General features: G+C 47.0%; 1 protein-coding gene across 1 annotated transcript in view; it reads right to left on the bottom strand.

The window, feature by feature from the left end:
* Positions 1 to 19,963, bottom strand: part of LOXL2 (lysyl oxidase like 2) — a 66,299-nt gene extending 46,336 nt beyond the window's left edge. Inside the window, exons 1-2 of the mRNA XM_036241810.1 lie at positions 19,599 to 19,963; positions 13,136 to 13,311 (exon numbers count right to left, since the gene is read on the bottom strand). Of these exons, the coding sequence (XP_036097703.1) occupies positions 13,136 to 13,311; positions 19,599 to 19,953 (531 nt within the window). The 5' untranslated portion in view covers positions 19,954 to 19,963. The remainder of the gene's footprint in view (positions 1 to 13,135; positions 13,312 to 19,598) is intronic.
* Positions 19,964 to 21,150: the final 1,187 nt, after the last annotated feature.

Genomic DNA, 21,150 nt, shown 5'->3' with positions numbered 1-21,150 from the left:
TGTGTGTCTGTGTGTGTCTGTATGTGTCCATGTCTCTGTGGGATGGGCCTTTTTGTGTGTGTATATGCAGGGTTGTGTGTCCGTGCACTGTGTGCATCTGTATGTGTGGGGTGCGCATCTATTTGTGCCCCTGTGTGATGGAAGACAGGTCCAGAGGGACTCGTTTCCTCCAGAGCCTTAGGAGAGTGATCTGGGCAGGTTTACATTCCTTATTCCTTTAAAATGGAACGAACCAACTCCTTCCCACTTTTTTGTGCTTAAATCCACCCACATTCATTCATTCATTCATTCATTCATTCAACAAAGTGCGGTCTCTCCCCTTCGTGGACCCTGCCTCTTCTATGAATAATAATGACTGCAAGGGCCCTCATTTATCAAATACCAACCAAGTCATTACTCTCAGGCTCTCTGCTCAGATTTTTCCATCCATTCCTTGCTCAATTCCCAGCCTATGAGAAGGCTAATGGTAAACCACATTATAGGGGAAAACAAGAAAATCTGGCAAGGCTCTGCAACTTCTCCAAGTTCACACAACCAATCAGTAAGTACAAAAGGGTAAAAACCAAGTTCTGACTCCAAGCCCATGCTCTAGGCTCCTAACTACTGGTCTCTGAGTGGTCCTTGCCCCCTACCCATGCCCTATCTGCTGCCTGGTGTGGAGTTGAGCCACATGGGGCAGGGGCAGGGGCTGGGGCTCAAGCTTCTGGGTGGTCTCTTAGGGGCCTGCCCAGCGCTGTGCATGTCCACGGTCCACCCTGCGCCTGCGCGGAGGAGCCTGAGTCAGACCCAAATGCATGCACTTGAGGGCAGAGCTGCCTCCCAGCTGATCCTGACTCAGGCCCCAGTGGCAGGGAAACCCTGGTGGCTCAAATTCAGCGCTCACTGCTAGTGAAGCTCAACAGGCCGCCCAGAGACCCCTGTGGAGAAAAACAAGCAGACACACATCACATCCCTGCTTATTTCACTGCTGTGGAATCCCTTCCATAACCACAAGTGTTAGGAATTTTTTCCCCCAGAAGTTCAACTCCAAAAGAGAAGAAAAGATTTGAAACACTAAAACATAAACACATTTTTCTTTTCTAACAAAAGGCTCTGTAGACTTGCTAGTTTTACATTAAGTTCATTAGCCCAGAAACTGGTAACATATTTGGCACATTTAAAATTCAAATTAAGATCTGAATTCTGTCCCTCTTGCCAGAGAGTGTCGTTCACCGAGCTCTCCCAAGGCTCTCCTCCAGGGAATCCACAGGACCTTCAGTATTTGTCCTACTCAGAGCTCATCACAGGCCCAGGGGGCCGGAGCCTTGGAAGTGACCATCCCCTGCTCTGAAATGAAAAAGCAAGGTGCAGCAAGACCGTGCTCTGCTGTCCAGCCAGTGGGCTAGGAAAGGGCTTGACTCCCAGTCCTGTGCCTGGTATTTCACATTTACAGCTTCTGTGAATGATTTGCAAATTCCACAGTGTGACTGTGTAAGGCTGTTGCCAATGAGGAAAAGCCACTAGTTTTGAAAGTCTAGTTGGAGATTGCATCAGAGAAATATAGGGGGAGGCAAGGCAAAAACACACGCAAACCTACAATCCACTTCAATCTGGCTGAAAACTGGGCACCAACACAGCCTTCCTGGGACTCCCCAGGACGCAGGTCAAGAGCCTCCCTGATCTTCCTGTCTCATTCCCTCTCTTCTCTTTTTCCAGCCAACAAGCTTCTCTCACTGCCACGCCAACGCCACTCTTTGAACACCCAAGGAGGCACGTTTGCAAGGATGAGGCCTTCACCAAGGGTCTTCCTTCCCTCTGTTCTAGAAGTCATAATTTAACATCAGCCCAGCCTTCCCACCTGAGATGTCCTCTTTGGGGTGGTGTTGGGGTGGGAGGACTAGGATGGAGACATACAGTCCTCCATCACCCCGACTAGAATGGCTGACTGGTTAGTTCTACAAAACCTGCACTTGCTTAGCAAGCCCCTTCCCCCTGCAGCCAATAGGTTCCTGCAGCTTGCTCTCAAAGCCTGCAGCCTTCTTTATTCAGCTCTTTTAAAAAACAGCCTCCAGATAGAGATCCATTTTCCCAACTGCCAGCATGGCACCTTCTTCAGCACCCAGAACCAAACACATCCAGGATGTCCTCAGTCTTTTCTGCTTTCATTGAGTGAGGCTCTGAGCCACCCAGCTGGCAGGCCAGAAGCCTCACGTGCATTTTACATGCTTTCTCTTCCTCACTCTTACAGCCCATTGTGCCCAGCAAGGCCCTTTTAATCCTCCCACCACTTTTCCACCCCTACTTCTGTTCCCCAGTCAGGTGTGCAATGTGAATCGTGCAGGCAGAAGAAGAGCATTATAATTCGGTCATTTCACGAGGGCCCTCTGTGTCTCCTCAGTCTGGATGATTCGCCGGCACATTCATCCACCCTGACTATTGTGTCTTCATGTGCCTTGCTTAGAACATTCCTGTGAGCCCTGGCTGGTTTGGCTCAGCGGTTAGAGTGCTGGCCTGCGGTCCAGAGAGAACCAGGTTTGGTTCCCGCTAAGGGCACGTACCTCGGTTGCAGTTTGTCCCTTTCACATCAATGTTTTTTCTCTCTCTCTCTCTGTCTTCCTCTCTCTCCCTCCCACTCCATCTGAACAAAAAATGCAAAAATGTCCTCAGGTGAGGGGAAAAAAAGCACATTCCTGTGACTCCAGTTAAGAGCCTCCCAGATCTTTCCATCTTATTCCCTCCAATCCCTTTTTCCAGCCAAGGATCTCCTACTGACTTTCCAAGGTCACTTTTTGAACTCTTGCAATTCTCTCTTCTTTATTAGAATTCTACTGACCCTCAGGAAAAATTTCATTCATTTACTCAAAAAATATTCGTTGTGCCCTGGCCAGTGTGGCTCAGTTGTTTGGATGATGTCCCATGTACCAAGAGATTGCCAGTTCGATTCCCAGTCAGGAAACACGCCCTGGTTTCAGGCTCAATCCCCAGTAGGGGGCGTGCAGGAGGCAGTTGATCAATGTTTCGCTCTTACATAGATCTTTCACTTTCATGTCAACGTTTCTCTCTCTCTCTCTCTTCCCCTTCCTCTCTAAAAATCAATAAGAAAATTTTTAAAAAAAGAATATTTGCTGAGGTCTATAACATCCGGACCTGTTTGAGGCCCTGGGACAGAGGTCAACCAATTAAGCAAGTCTTGCTTATGACAGAGGGGCAGACAGTACCACCTTCTCCTCAGCCAAATATCTCATCCACGTCAACTTGATGTTTTCTTTATCCCTCTAGCATTTGCTTCCTGAATTGTTCATTTAGTCCTTGGTTTACTATCTTATATTACTTCATACATCCACGTGTTTTGCTCATCAGACGGAGTCTCTAAAGGACAGAACTCTGTCTCCTTCATTTTCCTATTACCATGGCTCCTACTGCTAGATAGACACATAGTGGGTCCTCAAATATTTTTGGAATGAACTAATAATAATTTCTAAAAATCCAATTACAAGAATTCAGCTGAGCTAGGAATGTTGGACTCCCAAGCCAAACATTTAATAAAGACTCCCTTTATTCTTTGTTTAATGCAACGTAAACAGCGAGGCAGCACGCACCTTCCTTCACAGCATAAGCACTACTTGTGTGACTTATGGATGGACAAGGAGAATGTCTGCCCTTCATCCACACGTTCTCTTGTTATCTGAGCTATTTAACACCCTCAAATAAATAGTTATTGAACTGAATTGAAAGCCGATCTGTCAGCCCACATTTAGATGGTTTAGCTAAGTGGGTATTATTTGTAAAGCATATGAACTACGTTGTATTAGAAGAGTCTGGCTACACTGTAATTATCCCCTTTGATGATCAAATGGGCAATTCATAGTAAGAATTGCCTCTGACATTCTCCAGACCATGACTTGTGTCAGACAGATGAAAGGGGAGAGGGAAGGCATTGCCACGATGTCTGCTCCTCAGCTCTGTGACTGAGACCAGTTGGGCCAGTGGGAACAGGGTTGGGGTGGTGTGGAGAGTTGAGGTCATGCTGAGCTACCAGAGGAAAAAAACGCAGTCTGTCTGGGCCTTCCTCCTATAAATCAAAAGCTTTGTAATGCTCCTGGAAAATCAAATGCTCTGTTTCATTTTCCAACCCGAAGCACTGGGGTAGGTAACAGAGGCTGTTTCTTTGGAGAACAGGCAAGCCCTGCTGTCTGCAGGAAGCTGGCAGGACACCTGCTCCAGCAACCAGTCCCTCTGACCCAGCAGGAGGGCTGAGGCCACAGACCAGACAAGTCTTGGGCCAGGCTCAACAGTCCACCACACTCCCAGGTCGGGTATCTGATGCTTCTCATAGCAATCATCACCATGGTAACAAAGTAATGGCCTTTGAAATCATCTTTCTCTACTACTAGACAGCAAGCTCTGGCAGGGCAAGACTGTCCCTTCATTTCATTAGTCCCTTTGCTCCCAGGGCCTAGCATTGAGTCTGTGCTCAATTAAAATGTATTGAGTGAATGAATGAATGAATGAATGAACAGATACAGCATCCAGCTGCCTTAGCAACTGCCTCATGGGGATGGGGTGGGTGGATTCCTTGGCACTGATGCCTCCAGCACGGCTGAGGTGACAAATGAACCACTGGGGCCCATTGTGGAGTCGAACTGGACTCTACCAGCCTGCCCTAGTCATATAAGCAGACTGCCTGACAGAGAGGTTTCCTCACACCCAGCTCAGACCCCACTCCTCCCATAGAGCACTCCTTACACCTTCATACCCATTTCAAACTGCCACACAATTTCCCATCTAGCCCACATTGTTCAAAGTGTGACTACATACTGTTCATTCACTTATTTCATCCAAAACAATATATACTTCTACTTACTCATTTATTTCACTTCACCAACAATGAAAATAGTATTTCTGCTTTTGGAAGCATTGCATGTGCAACGCTCTGGCCACAAACCAAGTTCCCAGATTTGCCGGGATGTGCGTAATTTCAAACATCTTGTTGTGTTAGCTGCACAAATGCCCCTTTGCTTTTTAGATGCTGTGACCTATATTTAGTTGGAAAAATAGGTCACCTTAGAACTACTTCTCTTGTGTCCCTTGTGGTGACTGGCAAGTCTGGCCACATGGAGGCCCTTGATAAACAGGATCATGGAATGTTAGCACCAGACAGGCTCTCACACATCCTCTCCCTGTGAGCTGCAGAGACGGAACTCAAGACAGTCTGACAGTCCGGCAGGACTGGGGATTTCAGAGGCTGTGGGCTTCTGGTGTAACCCTCCACTCCCTGGCTGAAGAGTCAGGCACACACTGCCCACTTGTTACTATTTCCCTTCTTGCCACAGAGGGAGGCCGTCTAGCTATCCTGCGGCCACTGGGGGAAGCCGGTCTACATTTAGGCCTGGAGGGACCACCACCTTCTAAACTGCACAGAGATGAACACAACCTCCCTTTCTCTCTTAAGCCACCCAGTGCTCCCTAGTGTACCTCCTCTCTGGTGGTAGAACAAAACTCCTGGCGGGGGGTGCTGGGAAATTTTTAGAGTTGATTACTCCCTTTTGGGCTTCAGGCCTCCACCCCCAGATGCCTTGGATCCTGGTGAGATAAGGCTGATGCTGAGGAAAAATAACAAAACAAAAACTTGAAGCATTTGGCAGCTGTCTGTGACTAATAAAATCTAGACTCCTGGAATTAAAATGTTTGCAACAACTTTAGTCCCTGTGGCTAAGAGAAGAAAAAGCTTTTTTCAGGTCTCAGCACCCTTCCAGAAGGATGTGAGAATGGAGGGCAGGGACACCCGAATCTCCCAGCTCTGTCCTTCTCATCTCTCTGCTGGACCTGCCAGACCACCGGGCTGCCTGCTGTCACAAGGGAGAAACGGAAGCTCTGGGCCACTGGGGTTGGCCACACCTAAATCTCACAGCTCAGGGATTTCTAATCAGTTCTGCTAACCTAACTGCTTTTTGCAAAAGAGCCTTTCAAAAGCGGGATGGGAAGACGGTGGCGTGGGGAGGTAGAGAAAAGGAAAAGACCTGACTATTCCCTGATCTAACCACACATGACCCCAGACACAAGCCTTCCAATGACAACATGACTTAGCAATGTGCAAAACAGCCAGTGTAGAGAGATTTGCTCAGGGGGCATCTGGATTTGTAATCTCTCCTTATCTAATGCTTTTTCCAATTTGTCTACCTGCCACAGACAGGAAACAAAGCCGCTTGATTTAAGAACCTCTGAAATTCTAGGAGGTTTGATTGGGGCTCTGTTTTCTAGGTTTAAAACAGGTCTATTCCCTGGGAACAAACAGTATTTCCCATTTTAGTTTTTGCTCCTGCTTACCTCTTTGTGAGATTTTGTGGTTTTAAGGTTTGAGACTCCTTGTCTGTAGGAAAATGCTATTTTACAGAGAGGTATCCAGAGACCTCGGGAAGGTCAGTCTCTCCAGACACAGCTGCAAGTCTCATGCTCCACTTGGACCGAAACTCAGGTGTCCTGCCTTCAGCTCTGTGACTAAAACTTAGAATGCACAGCAGGAGGTGACAGAAAAGGGAGAACTGAGACTCCACTTGGCTAATTTTCTGGATGAAATGAACCCAGGCTGGTAAATCAGTGATAGGAAAAACTCTACAGTCTGCAGAAACCACCTAATTATTTTTCCCAACAGAATATTTAAAACTACCTTGTAAATGCTGAGTGCATGCTGTGTCATTCTGATGGAGAAACAATGGCCACTCTGGATGACAGACTGTCACAGCTAGAAGGCACTGGATCCAACCTGCTCATCTGAAAGGAGACAATGGACTTGCCTAGTGTCCTAGCTGCTGACCAACAGGGAGCTCAGGGTCCACACCTGTGAACTCTCCCTCAGTGGGGTCATTCCCACAAAGAAGGTGTGTTCTTTCCCTTCTTTCTAAGGGAATTTATGAAGTGTCAAGGGGCCACAAGGATGCCCCAGGCAGATGCAGAAGTGCACTGGAAGCAGTTAGCTCACTGAGTAAAATTCCATCAGCTCGGCCCCAGGGCCTAGTGACTCAAGCCTCTGGCATCCAGAGTGGGATGAACTTGGTCTAGACTGCTGCACAGTTTTCTTCCACTCTCGGCTTCAGAAATTCCAGTGTGTTCCTGGGAAGACCACGCCTATGAGGGTCATCTCTAAGGGTCTGAGATCTGTCCCCAATCTCCAGAGGTTAAGGAGGATGGAAATTATTAAGCCAGCCACACCCCTGATGACTATGGCTGTGAAGGGATAAGGTGTCCACATCACATTCATTGGATTAGTTCAGTCATTTACACCTGGGGTCCCAAGACACAGAGAAAGCATTAACTGACCCTTCACTTTGACTGCACTCCACTGTTGGCCACTTGGGAATGTATGGGCCCCAAACTGGGGGAAGTCAAGAGAGGGCTGAGCTCTTATACTCTGATGTAGAAGAGTGAAATCAAGAAGTCTGCTGCCTCTTTCAAGGCCAAGGTTGTGAGGAGCCAGAGAAGAGGCAGGGAAAACGGGGAGTACACAGCACACACATTATCGGCTTCCCTTCTGTGTGTGTGTGTGTGTGTGTGTTTGGGTGTGGGTGGGTGTGACACACCAATTCACACAATGGTAGACACAGTCAATAAACAGCTGTGGGCGCCCGCTGTGTGGGCTGGGTGCATTTTCATAAATGCAGAGTAACACGGATCTTAGAACTTGGCAATCATCTTATTCTGCTTCCTTCCCAGTGCAGAACTTTGGCTGCAATTTTTCTGGTCAGAGGCCATCTAACTCCTGTTTGAACTACTCCAGTGACAAAGAGCTCACCACTAACAGGACATCATCCACTGCAAAAGGGCAGCCCTCAGTGTGGCAGAATTTTTACACTGAGCTGAAATCTACATCCCATTACCTTCCCATCCATCTTAATTCTGGGAGTTAATACAAATAAGTCATAAGCACTGTCTCTATAATAGCACTTCCAATATTTTAAGAGAATCACCATGTCTCCTTTGCCACCAGATCGCTTTTCTTGACACATTATCTTCATTTTCTTATGATATGGTTTCCACACCTGTCCCTATCCTGCTGGTCCCTCCTCTGGGTGACCTAATTGAGAGATGGCCCCAGACTGAAACTTGCACTCATTTCTTGGTCCAAAAATCAAAGACTTCAGGAAAATAGCTCCTCTATCAATGCCTGGGTTTATATTCACATTTTTAGCAGCCCTATCATGCCTATGGCTTATATTGAGCTGTTGGTCAACTAATCCACTTCAGAGATATTTTAAATATAATCAATACTTTTCAGTCATTCTCCCTAGTTTTTGCTCTGTGGCTGATACCCCCCACCCCCAAGAACCTTAATATAGGACCTTTTATTCATCCCTAATATGTTACAGTTTGATTTCAACCTACTGAGGTTTTTCTGAATCTCATTCCATAATGTTCTATTCCAGTAATCCCTCCTAGTTCTGTGTCTCATGAATTTGACCAGTACTCATTTTAATCTCCATGCAAATTTCTGATACATGATGGAGAAGCAGGAGTGGAACCCTGGGAGATACCATGGAGCCCATCCACTGTGAGCACACTGACCACTCAGCAGTTGTCCTGGGCACCATTAGTCAGCACACTGTGACTCCACCCAGCAGCACGCCCACCAAACCTACATCTCGTCCTCTCATCCACAACATTATAGGAGACATTTCTGTAGCCAAGAGGAGTGACTTCATGACTTCAGCTCCTGGCACAGGCTATTACATGAGGTTTTTCAGAGAAACTTCTCAGCAGCCCACAAAAATTCCCTTTGGTGGTCTGGGCAGCTCCCTGCCCATCAGGCCAGCTCTGCCAGGAGCACAGGCTTTAGCCACAAAGTCCTGGATGGAAGAATCCTCTGGCAACTCTCAAAGGCTCTCCTCAGACATCCTGAGATCTGGGCCCTTTCATGACCTACTTTCATCCGATACCACAGGGAAGGGGTTATAGGGCACTGCCCATCACTTGAAAACTTCCTTAGTGCCTCTGGCTGGATGTGAAAGCTCCCAGTCTGGCTCGTGGTAACCAGTCTGACTTGTATGACAGTAAGAGGGAGGCCTTCTAGGAAAATGCAGAGTATGGAAGTTTGTGGAAGTCAATGGCCCTTCAACTCAGATGTCCCCCCAGGCAGTCCTCTCTGAGTTACTGTCAATTCATTTAGGATCTAGGCTCATGCCTTGGAATGACTTTCCAGTTTTCCCTAAGGCATGCATCTTGCCTTCTCAGATTATAAGGACTGGAAGACAAGGACCAAGTTTTCTTTCCCTAATGGTGTCCTAAACTGTGATGTGCGTGCAGCAATCAACAAATGTCCAGGATAAAGGTAGATACCAAACTTTCTTATCTTGGATTCTCAGCCCTTCCAGAATAAGAAAGTACTTTCCAACATACTTTTTCAATCACTTCTCTACCTATTCTACCCAATTAAGATTCTGCTTTTCATATGACCCATATTATTTCCCCTTCAAATGCCCAGCACTAGAACTGCCCATAGAGGTAGTCAATAAAACCACTCTGTTGAAGTGATACCCACAGGGTCCTTTTCTGGAATCATTTTTTCCTAGTGGCAAAACCCACTGACATTTTGGCCCACCTTCTTTTGCTTCAAACCATCAAGGACTTTCTTATGCCCAGAAGCCTGGATCTTCACTTGACAATCAAAGTGGACTATTCTGAGGTTCTAGATGAACAGAGGCCCATTAAAGATGTTATGAATAAGCTCACTGTCCTAGCAGGCAGAGCAATGCTATAAAGGAATGGTTTGCTTCTATGTACTTCTCATTGCTATTTAGTTTGGTATTTTATCCTGGGAGACTCTTCGCCTAAGGGGATAATGATCTTTGATTTGCATTCCTGGGAAGAAAATTTGGGAATTGGCGATACTGTTCCCATTAGGTACCTACCATTATTTCTATTGGATAAAATGGTGACTTAGATAGATCCCCTGCCTCCAGGAGCTTCCAATCTTGTTGGAAAGATGGGGTACATATAAGTGGGTGCTAATTATTCTGTATGAGGTTATAAAGAGTGGAGATGAAAAGTGTGAAACTGGGTTGGAAAAACCCAAATCATAGACTTCGTGTAAAGCAAAGTTGTCATCAGTACCTGGAGCATTAATAAAGTACATCAACTCTATAACAATCTCATCTAGTTATTCAAAAGAGCAGCATTTGAAGAATGTTGGCTAAAGTGATCTCATCCCGCCAGCTGAGAGAAGGCTAGAGACGCTTTTCCGTGCTATAATGCAGGCTTGGACAAGTTCCCAGCATGCTCTAGGAATCTATGAGAAGAGAGCTGGACAGTGTGAGTCATGAGAGGAAAGCATAAAGACCACAGTCTGGGTAGCACTTCCGCTGGAGCCCAAATTGTGCAATTTCAAGAGTCACTTTTCTTCAGCATTAGTCTTGGGGTCAGCTGGAGGTCAAAGCACAGTGAAGGCTCCTTGGCCTGGACCCATGGCAGCTCCCACTGCCCCCTGAGGGTGACATCGAACATGTTTCTTGAGAAAAAAAGTCTTGGCTGCCTACTCTGCTGGCTCTAAGCCCCACATTCCCTGCGCAGAAGAGCAGCGCCATAAATACCTATTAATTTCATTGTTTAAGTGGAGAACTTGCTGAAAAGATAAATCTGAAATTAAATCATAAATGTAGCAGAAAGTTCACGGGCCTTTTGCCATTCCCAGATGCTGCCTTGGGTCAGGCTGGCAACATCAGAATCATCTGAGAGAGCTGAAAAAATTAACCTGGTCCCACAGTGGTAGGTTCTGATTCAGTAGGTCTGAGTGAGACCTCAGTGTCTGCATTTTTATAAAGAGTGAATTGCACTTTTTTTTTTTAATCCTCACCCAAGCCCTGGCCGGTTTGGCTCAGCGGTTAGAGCATCGGCCTGCGATACAGAGAGATCCAGGTTGGGCTCCCACTAAGGGCACGTACCTCAGTTGCAGTTTGTCCCCGGCCCTGGTTGGATCGTGCGGGTGGCAGCCACTCCATGTGTCCCTTTCATGTCGATGTTTCTCTCTCCTCCCTCCCTCCCACTCTATCTGAGCAAAGAATGGAAAAATGTCCTCAGGTGAGGATTAAAATAAATAAATAAATAAATAATCCTCACCCGAGGACATTTATTTCATTTCTTGTTCAGACAGAGTAGGAGGGAGAGAGAGGAAGAGAGAGAGAGAGAGAGAGAAAAACATCGACGTGAAAGGGACACATTGAGTGGCTGCCACCCACATGACCCAACCAGGGCCGGGGACAAACTGCAACCGAGGCACATGCTCTTAGCGGGAACCAAACCCGGTCTCTCTGGACCGCAGGCCGACGCTCTAACCGCTGAGCCAAACGGGCCAGGGCGCACTTTTTTTTTAATCCTCATTCAAGGATATTTTCCCATTTATCTTCAGATAGAGTGGGAGGGAGGGAGAGAAAGAGAGAGAAACATGAATGTGAGAGAAACACATTGACTGGCTGCCTCCCACACGACCCCGACCAGGGCCGGGGATGAACTGAAACTGAGGTATGTGCCCTTGAACGAAATTGAACCCGGGACTCTTTGGTCCGCGGGCCCATGCTCTAACCACTGAGTCAATCCAGCCAGGGCTGAATTGTACTTTTATACACAACTGGAACCAACATAATAGAAAATGTTTTCTCTAATTTTTTTATCAATGTCAAGAAACTTTAATACACACACTATTTAAACCCATGATTCCACAGCTCCACTTCTTGTCATAAATTCTACTGAAATCATCAAAGATGCAGTCAAAGATTATGAGCAATGATATATACTGCAATTCTAGATATATACTGATCACTACAAGCCCAATAAGCAAGAAAGGTTAACTACATTATAGCAAGTTCATAAGATAGAATATTTGGCAACTAATAAAAATAATGGTTTGGAGAATATTTGATAACATGATAAAATTTTTATGATATGAAACATTACATTAAAATTTTAGATATAAAACTTTGAGTCATAAGATTTCAACATAAATATTACCCAGTATGTGCATTTTTAAAGTGATTCTGAACGCCAGCTAGATTTGGGAACGACTTTCCTGTGGTAGCAAGCCCCCGCAACGGCCCCCAGCGATCTCCACCTCCTGCATTTACACTCTTGAGTAATCTCTCACACTGTACATGGTTGTGTTTTATGACCAATAGAATACAGCAGAAATGATGGGTAGCACTTCTGAGATTGGCTTAGGAAAGACTGTGGCTTCCAAATTTTGCTCTCTCTTCTCTCTCTCTTTCTTTCTCTGGATCTCTCACTCTCGCCTTGTCTTGAGTAAACTCAGGCAGCCTATGGAGAGATTGTGTAGAGAGGACCAGAAGGCTCCAGCTGGCCGCCAGAAAGAAGCTGAGTTTGCCCTGGCTTGTTTTGCTCAGTGGTTAGAGCATCTCGGAGAGTCCCAGGTTCAGTTCCCACTGAGGGCATGTACCTTGGTTGCAGTTTGTCCCCGCCCCAGTTGGGGTCGTGTGGGTGGCAGCCACTTGATCGATGTCTCTCTCTCACATTTATGTTTCTCTCTCTCTGTTCCTCCCGCTCTAACTGAAGATAAATGCAAAAATGTTCTCGTGTGAGGATAAAAAAAAAGAAACTAAAGCTTGCCAATTACCACGTGAGTCAACCTGGGAGAGGATCTCCCAGCTCCAGCAGACAGCCTGACTATACCCTTATGAGACTGAGCAGAACAACCAGCAAAGCCACTCCCGGATTCCTGACCTTACAAACTATGTGCCATAATAAAAGTTTGTTGTGTGAAGCTGCAAAATCTGGGCGGATAAGTTGTTATGCAGCAATTGATAGCTAATACATTTTCCAAGTACAAAGGGCAAGCTCCTGAACATGGCACAGAAAGCCTTTCATGCCCACCTTTCTAGCTGCATTTCACATGACCCCCATTTTTTCTTGAGCAGTCCTGACCTGCTTATCCCCAGTTCACACCTCCCTGCCTCTGTGCCTTTGCCTAAGCTATTCCCCACTGTTGGCATCGCTTTTCCAGAAATTCTCCCTCAACTGCCCTTGCACCAAATCGGGTTGGCTTGGGTGCCCCTCCTTAGTGCTCACACACACTTCTTGAAATCAGTGAGTAAAGGTGAGTTACGTGAAGGAAAAAAAAGCATCCACACGAAGGAGTCATCAAGAGCACACGACTTGCCTCTATGTGGTTGATCAGTGAATTGTCGAACTTGAACCCAGGAATCCTTTTCTCGCTGCACACCACACCCACGTCTTCTGTGTGCTTGCAGTCGGTGACACCCCAGCCGTTGGAGGAGCAGGCTGCAAGGGTCGCCTCTTTGCCAGTGCAGTGGATATTGTCCAACCAGATGGGCCCTGAAGGAGGTAGAGAAGAGAAAAATCAAGCACTACATCAAACTAGGTTTGAACCTTTGGGGGCACCACAGTTGTACACAGAAAGAGAATTTTTCTCTAATCTTGGCAGCTGTGTGTGGTCATCAATTGACTTTTAGTGTGTTAAAATATTGCATATATTTCTAGACCATCTGGATTCCCTTGCCAGAGGGATGTGACAGGTTGAACATGATCGGGGTAGAAATCAAAGTTGAACCTGAATGTCATGTAGTCTAGGGGAAAGAGCAGGGACTTTCGACACTAAGCTAGATTTAAATTCTGGCTCAGCCACTTAGCTATATAACCTTGGTCAAAGCCCTTTTATCTCATCAGTAAAGTGGGAATAATAATGACATTTGAATCACAGGAGTATATGTAGACTAGAGATAATAAATAGCACATGCCTGGTTTATTATTGGCCCATAGTTATTCAAAAATGGCAGCGATGACGATTTTAGTTATACTGACTACAGCACAAGCCAGACTCACCTTCTATCTGTAGCACAGTCTGAACCGTGACCCCTCAGGGAAAGTCTAAGCTATCCTGCAATTGAGGCTTTTAAGGCATTTTCATGTGTTACTCCCCTGATTTCCGCATGCTTCAGGGAAGAGGATGAGGTGAAGCTGTTATGCACACTTCACAGATGCAGAGCTCTGGCTCAGAGAGGGCAATTCCCTCTGCCGGCCCTGCGCCCGGTGCCCTGGCCCATTCAGTGTTCTCAATTCCTGATGCTTCCATCCACCGACTCAAAGACTAATCCACAGAGCTGCCTCCTTACGTTTCAGAAGTCAGGTGAAGGCAGGGCTGGGTGGCAGCAGGGCCATCAGCTGGGAGGCCCTGTGCGGGTGTGCTCATCTCCGGTGCGTTTACCTGAGTGTGCACAAGGTGCTAGAGAGTTCATCACAACGAGACACCACCTCACACCTATTAGGATGGCTACTACTAAAAAACCAAAAAACAAAACAGAAAATAACAAGTGTTGGCGAGGATGTGGGGAAACCGGAACCCTTGAGCACTACTGGTGGGAATGTAAAACGGTACAGCCACTATGGAAAAACAGCATGGTAGTTCTTCAAGAAATTAAAAATAGAATTATGATTCAGCTATTCCTAAAAGAATTGAAAGCAGGGCCTCAAAGACATATTAGCACATCCATGTGCCTTACAGATTATTCACAACAGCCAAGAAGTGGGAGCAACCCAAGTGTGCATTGAGAAAATGTGGTGTATCCATACAGTAGAATATTATTCAACCTTAAAAAGGAAGGAAATTCTAACACATGTACAACATGGGTGAATCTTGAGTTCATGATGCTAAGTGAAGTAAACTAGTCACAAAAAGGCAAATACTGTGTGATTCCACTTACACAGGTGCCTAGAGGAGTCAAATTCACAGACAGAAAGTAGAATGGTGGGTGCCAGGGCTGAGGGAGAGGGAGCAAGGAGTGGTTGTTGAATGGGGACAGAGTTCCAATTTTGCAAGATGAAGAGCATTCTGGATATTGGTTGCACCACGATGTGGAAGCATTTAACACTACCAAACCGTACACTGAAAAATAGTTATGATGGCACATTTTTAATGTTATGTGTATTTTGTAATAATTAAAAATAAAAAAAATTCAAAGTGCTACAGGGTTTTCCAAATAGTCATTTTTATTTATAAGTGCCACTACAAAATGAAAGGAAACAAAATCAGGTAAACACTTTTCTTAATGACTCCGTATAGAACTCTATAGTATAATGAGGTCAGAAAACCGGGATTCAAATTCTCTCTCAGGCTTGGGTGTTAATGCCTCGGTGAACTGCTCACAAAAGCCTGTTTCCCATTTCTAAATTGAAATCAGTAATACCCAGCAAACAGGTTGCCATGAATATTCAATAAATAATCTGTGTTCCTAGTACATGTTCAACCTCCCTTTCCCCTTCCTCCTCCCAGTAAGTCAGAAAAACAATGAAAACTGTTATTTCCATAATGCAAGAAAGAAGCAGATAAAAACATTCCCATTGTAGAGATGAGAAAACCAAGGAGACCCCGAGGCTCTGAAAGGTCAGGGAGGAGGCAGGGCCAGTCTCCTGGCAGGGAGGCCCTGATGACAGGTGTCTGCTGAGACAGATGCTGGTCAGGGCTCCCACGAGAGCACTTCAGATGCATTGAGGGGAACAAAGGGCCATTGAAAACATCTGGGCTGAGGTTTTTCCAACTGGTTTCTCAATTTTGCCTGGTTTCCAAGTCATCAAGCTCCACTGAAACATATGCTCCCTAACGATTGCTGTTTCAACAACAAACCAGTGTTTGTCTTGCTAAGTACCAGAAACGGAAAAGACCCGCCACGGTTGATGCAGGCCTCTTCCCTGGAACATTCTGTAGCAAAGTTGCTGAAGGGACAGAGACAGTGAAAAGAAGCAGCACCCTTATTCCATCTGCAGTGAGAGGGCTCATCCTCCCTAAGGGGATGGGGAGCCACACAGCTCATGGCTAAAGGCAGCGTGAAAAGCTTAAAAAGATACACCAAGGTCTCCTTAACTTCTCATAAGAAACATTTGCAATTAGCCCCTAAATGAACTTACCTCAAAAAACTTTTTTAAGGAGCTTCAATTCACCCCCAATCAATCTACCCTCTGTGTATTCTCACCAGTCATTTTTTTTCTTAGATGGTGGAAACAGCATCACCATGCATGGTATTCTCATATGGCCTGATTTCATGACAGTCTGCTTTCCTGTATGACTCATGCCTACCACCTAGACTGTCCTGATTCCAAAGCAGCCAGCTCTGGAGCTGCCCACTGGAAGGCGGGGTGATTCTAGGCACAGTGCCGTCGATGCCATCTCAGAGCTGCTAGGAAAGTGGCACTTGGGACACATATGAGGTTCAAACCTTGGACACAAAAGCCAGTCGATCAGAAGCAAAACTTCATTTTACCCTTTCCACTCATTTACTCTAAGAAATGCTTCTGATGAAAAGAGAAGAGCCCTGGCCAGTTTTGCTCAGTGGTTAGAGCATTGGACAGCAGACCAAAGAGTCTCAGGTTCGATTCCAGTCAAGGGCACATACTTTCGTTGTGGTTCGTCCCTGGTGCTGGTCGGGGTCCTGCGGGAGGCAACCAGTCAATGTGTCTCTCTCTCACATCAATGTTTCTCTCTCTCTCTCTCTCTCTCTCCCTCCCTCCCTCCCTCCCTCCCTCCCTCCCTTCCTCCAACTCTATCTGAAGATAAATGGAAAAATATCCTCTGGTAAGGATTTTTTTTAAAAAAGGAGAAGAGATGTATAAACAAATTAACAGACCATTTGGAAGAGAACAATCATAAATCAATTTCTACTTGAATGCCTTGAGCATTTCCCTGCGCTCTGTCAGGAAAATGGAAATTGTTCAAGAGTCTTCGGGTCTCACTTGGTCACCTGCTGGCTCTGTCACTCGGATCTGCTTGGTGGAGGGTGCGCTGGGAAACAGATCTGAGCTCAGATCTAATGACAGGCAGGGGAAAGCAACTGTTTTAGGCCCAGGTGACTGAGACCCACCCAGAGGGTGAGCAGTGGGGCAGCTGTGCCCTCCAGAATGCTCTAACAGGGCTGATGGTTTCCCTGAGCTCAGAGTCACGTTGGGAGGAAAGACCCACTGACAGGCCAGGCTGACAGGACAGGCAGATGTGGGAGCTCTCCTGGCTTCATGACTACACCCTGAACTCGAGAGGAGTGGGTGACAGTGCACACTCCTGGAGGGGTGCCTCTGAGGGCCGCAGCTATGGCATCCCAGCTCATCCACAGAGCCAACTCTCAGGTTAAGCCCTATGGAAGCACACCCCAGGGCCCTAGTCACCTCCTCTGGTCCAAGTACTGTTTGCCAATTTTTCTTAATACTCTCTCAAATCAACATGAATCGATCAGCTGATATTTACAGTTTCCATTTTGAACCCCGTGTTAAAAATCCTAAACTGACAAAATTCAAATACATTTATATTTAAAAGGTCTCTCATAATGTAAACCAAGCCCCCCTTTATGTGAACAGCATGATCCTTAAAGTCCTGGAGACACGACAGTTAATATTACTTTAGCATCTGTTTCTCCCTTCCTCTTTGATACTTCTTTCCTAGTCTCGATGGTTTCAATATCCACACAGATGACCTTTCCAGAACTCTTGGACTCTTTGTCAAGCATCCTCCTCTCTCCAGTGACTCTCCTCCACCCTATGTCAGCTACTACCCCAAGGCCATAGCTTAGACGTTGTCATCACCAATAATCACACCCCCTCCCCAATCTCCGTTTGGTCCTCCTGCCCTGCATGCATGTCCCCCGCCCCATCCTTCCAGCACACTTCTAGTATTGCAGTCTCAGCAGGGACCCACAATCCATTGACCCCAGCTTGCTCCTGTCCACCAACTCCTCCACACAGTACCTTCCATGGACCATGATTTAAATTCCTCCACTCCCTTGAGCTTTTCTCCCTTTGTCAAACCTAAATGGCACTGAGCAAGGTCACCATCTCTCCAGCCACCTATGCCCACTCTTGGGCAGGTGATCGTGGGAGGGGGAAACCACACCCATCTTGTCTGATGACAGGTAAATTTTAAGTTTAGGCAGAAATAAAATAAAGTTGCCAGTGTAAAAAACCCATAGTCATTATTTAGGCTTCGACAGCCTGGAATAGAAAACAAAGCTACTCCTGGGTCACTCAACTAGCATAATAAACGGAGATGTGTGAATATGGAGAAATGTCAGGGGTTTTTGTAAAGAAGACAGGAAGTGGGTTTAAAAGCCCAGCATTTGCTAACTAGTTTTTACTGCTTTTACTCTTGTCCCTGCTAAGGAACCCAGAGTCGGGGACATCAGATGACTCCAACAGGACTTCAATTGCACAGAGGTGAGACATGTATGATATGGGATTTCCTTTCTCCTATAATTTCTAGAATAACAGAAAGCCAGGGTTGCAAGGGACAATAACAGTGATCTAATTCAATGAATCCCAAACCTGGCTACTTACACAATCACTTGAGAGGCTTCCAAAAGTCATGGAGTCCTAGGCTCCAGCCTACACCCTAACCCAGAATATCATGGGTTAGTCCCCAGGGGATACTCATGCCATCAGCAAGGCATTACTCCACTGGTCTGGGATGAGACTTTGGTTACCTCTCTTCCGTGCAGTCCGCCAAGTTGCTTTACCAACTCAGGGAGGGTCATTCTCAGCTCCTGTTTGTTTTTTTGTTTTTTAATAATGCTCTTCACCCTTACTACTTTCCCACTTAGTATCATAAACTGTGAAAGTTTCTAAAGTTCTTGAGAGCCCAACGTTCAGATTGGGAAACTGAGGTCAAAGAGGATAAGCATCTTTCATAAAGGACAAAATTAGTTAGGTCAGCAACAGAACTGAGCTCAAGGCTCTAGGCTCCAACACCTGCCCTACTTCAAAGCTCTTTCTTTTTTATCCTCACCCAAGGACATTTTTCCATTTTTGTTCAGATAGAGTGGGAGGGAAAGAGAGGAAGAGAGAGAGAGAGAGAGACATTGATGTGAAAGGGACATATCGAGTGGCTGCCTCCCCCACGACCCCAACCAGGGCTAGGGACAAATCCCAACCAAGGTACGTGTTCTTGACCAGAATCTAACCAGCAACTCAGTGGTCTGTGGGCTGACGCTCTAACCGCTGAGCCAAACCGGCCAGGGTCCCTCAAAGCTCTTACCAAAATAAATAAATACACACCCAGACACACACATACACACACATCTATCTCCAGGGAAGAAAGACTAGGCCAACCAAAGTGAAAAACACAAAGCAACTCTGTTCCTGTAGTGGCCAAACTCAAAGTAGCATGTGAGTGTTGAAGTACAGGGCAGGAAGGTGTGGAGCCTCAGAATGCTAGCCTGTTGGCAGCCTTCGTAAGAAGGAGCAAAAGGAACTCCTTGGAAGGGCAACGGGGAGAAAGGCACCAACTGCCCTGGCTGCAACAGGCCACATGCTTGGGGCGATGAGCACAGACTGACTTCAGTCCCTGCCTAAAGTCACCAACCAGTCTGGCTTGCCCAGGATACCAGACTGTGTGCTAAAACCAGGAAAGTCTGGGCAAAGCAGGACAGTTGGTCACTGTACCCTTCCCCAGCACCGCTAGGCTCCCACCTCCTTGCACAAACACAGAAACGCTGCCCAGACTGAGTATTATTATCAGGAATTCATATTCGACAGCAACTGCAGGTTTCTTGACCAGCTTGACCCCGTGCAAGCCCATTCCAGGATTTGTAGGGGACACTAGCACTAGTTCCAAAGCACAGGGTGTTTACCTTCCCCCTTGCCGTAAGAGGAGCTAGGCGCCCAGGACTTGGCCTCCACGTATCCCAGCTCCCGGCAGACGACGTGGGCTGCGTGGATGGAGAAGTCATCATCGCACACGGTGCCCCACTGGCCTTGGTAGTACACCTCCACCCGCCCCTCGCTGTGCTTCCTCTTCTGCCCCGCCAGGCGCAGCTGGATCTTGGCGACGTCGGAGGGCACCTGAGGCCTGTGGTACTCAGGAGCCGGCTGCTGGAAGTACTCAGGGTAGTAGGGCCAGCTCTCGTACTGCGCCAGGCTCAGCGAGGGGAGCAGGGAGAGCACAGCCAGCCAGCTGCGAAGGCGGGAGCCTCCCCACCTTGCCATGCCTGTCCTCTGGCTGGAGGGCGTCGTGGAGGGGGAGGGGCGGTGGGCGCTTCGGACTGCAGGCAGGGTCTCCTGGAAGAGAGGAGAGATGCAGGTTACCCAAACGTGGAAACGTCGAGGGACGTCGTACTCCTTTGCTTAGTATTTAAAGCCCTTCTCATTCTAGACTCCTGCCTCCTCTCTTCTACCACCTTTCATTTCAGCCAGAAAGGTCAGTGCCTCTCACCTCTTTGCCCACTCACCTTCCCCTATCTCTAAAATGCCTTTCCCCCCAAGGTATCTGGCAGGAAACAAAGCGCACTGAGACTTAATTTGAGGAGAGTGTTTTAAGACTATCTATAGAGACAGAGCACAGATAACAGTAATACCCCTGGCTGGCCACAGAGAAGAGCTGTTACCACCCCCAGTCTGGAAGTGCTGGGGAGGGAGTGGTTACCAGAACCTGAGAGTGGCCACACTCGGAGGGCCATCTGTCTGGAGCTGTGGCCTTAGTGAAGGGTCTCAGAGCCAACCCATAGCAACAGAGGCTCAGGCAATAAATCCTTCACTCTCCGCCAGTCCTCTATCTCTTTCTGGTGAATCCTATTGGGCAAACCAAAGCCCATTGGTAGAGTCTTTATGGGCCGGCCTCCTGGGCACAGAGGATGGTGGGGAAGGGGGCAGCACCTTGAAAGGCCGAGCAGAGGGTCTCCAGCACACTCTTTCTCTTTCTCCCCACCTCTTACATCTTCTTATTCTCTAGAGCCCAGTTCAAATCCCACCTCCTAGAGCAACATCCCTTCAGGATTCTCTGTTTCCAAGACAGGTTTATTATCTAGACCTTCTTCTCACCCTTCCCAGACATTTTCATGTCCCCAAGTAGGTCACACATTTCTTAAGGGCAGGATATCTGCTCTGGCTCCTCCAGAGTGAATATTACAGGTTCATGGACCTATTTCTTTAGTAAGAAGGTGATTTGCTCTAGGGTCTGAACTGCTGGTGAAATGCTACCCGGAGGGGTCCAGTGTGAAGTCTCAGGCACTCCCATGTGAGGTGTCCTCCCTCCCTCTGAATGTTAGCTGAGCTGGATGGAAGTGGCCTCTGCTGGGTGATGAGAATAACACCAGGGGACTTGGAGTCTCTGTCTCTACTTGTTCTTGGGCAGCTGATCTCTCTGCATACACATGTGAACTCCCTAGGGGCTCTGCTTTCATGCTC

Source organism: Molossus molossus, unplaced genomic scaffold, assembly GCF_014108415.1.
Source record: "Molossus molossus isolate mMolMol1 unplaced genomic scaffold, mMolMol1.p scaffold_m16_p_4, whole genome shotgun sequence".
In the NCBI taxonomy this organism is placed as follows: Eukaryota; Metazoa; Chordata; class Mammalia; order Chiroptera; family Molossidae; genus Molossus; species Molossus molossus.
This window is presented reverse-complemented; position numbering and strand designations above follow the sequence as displayed.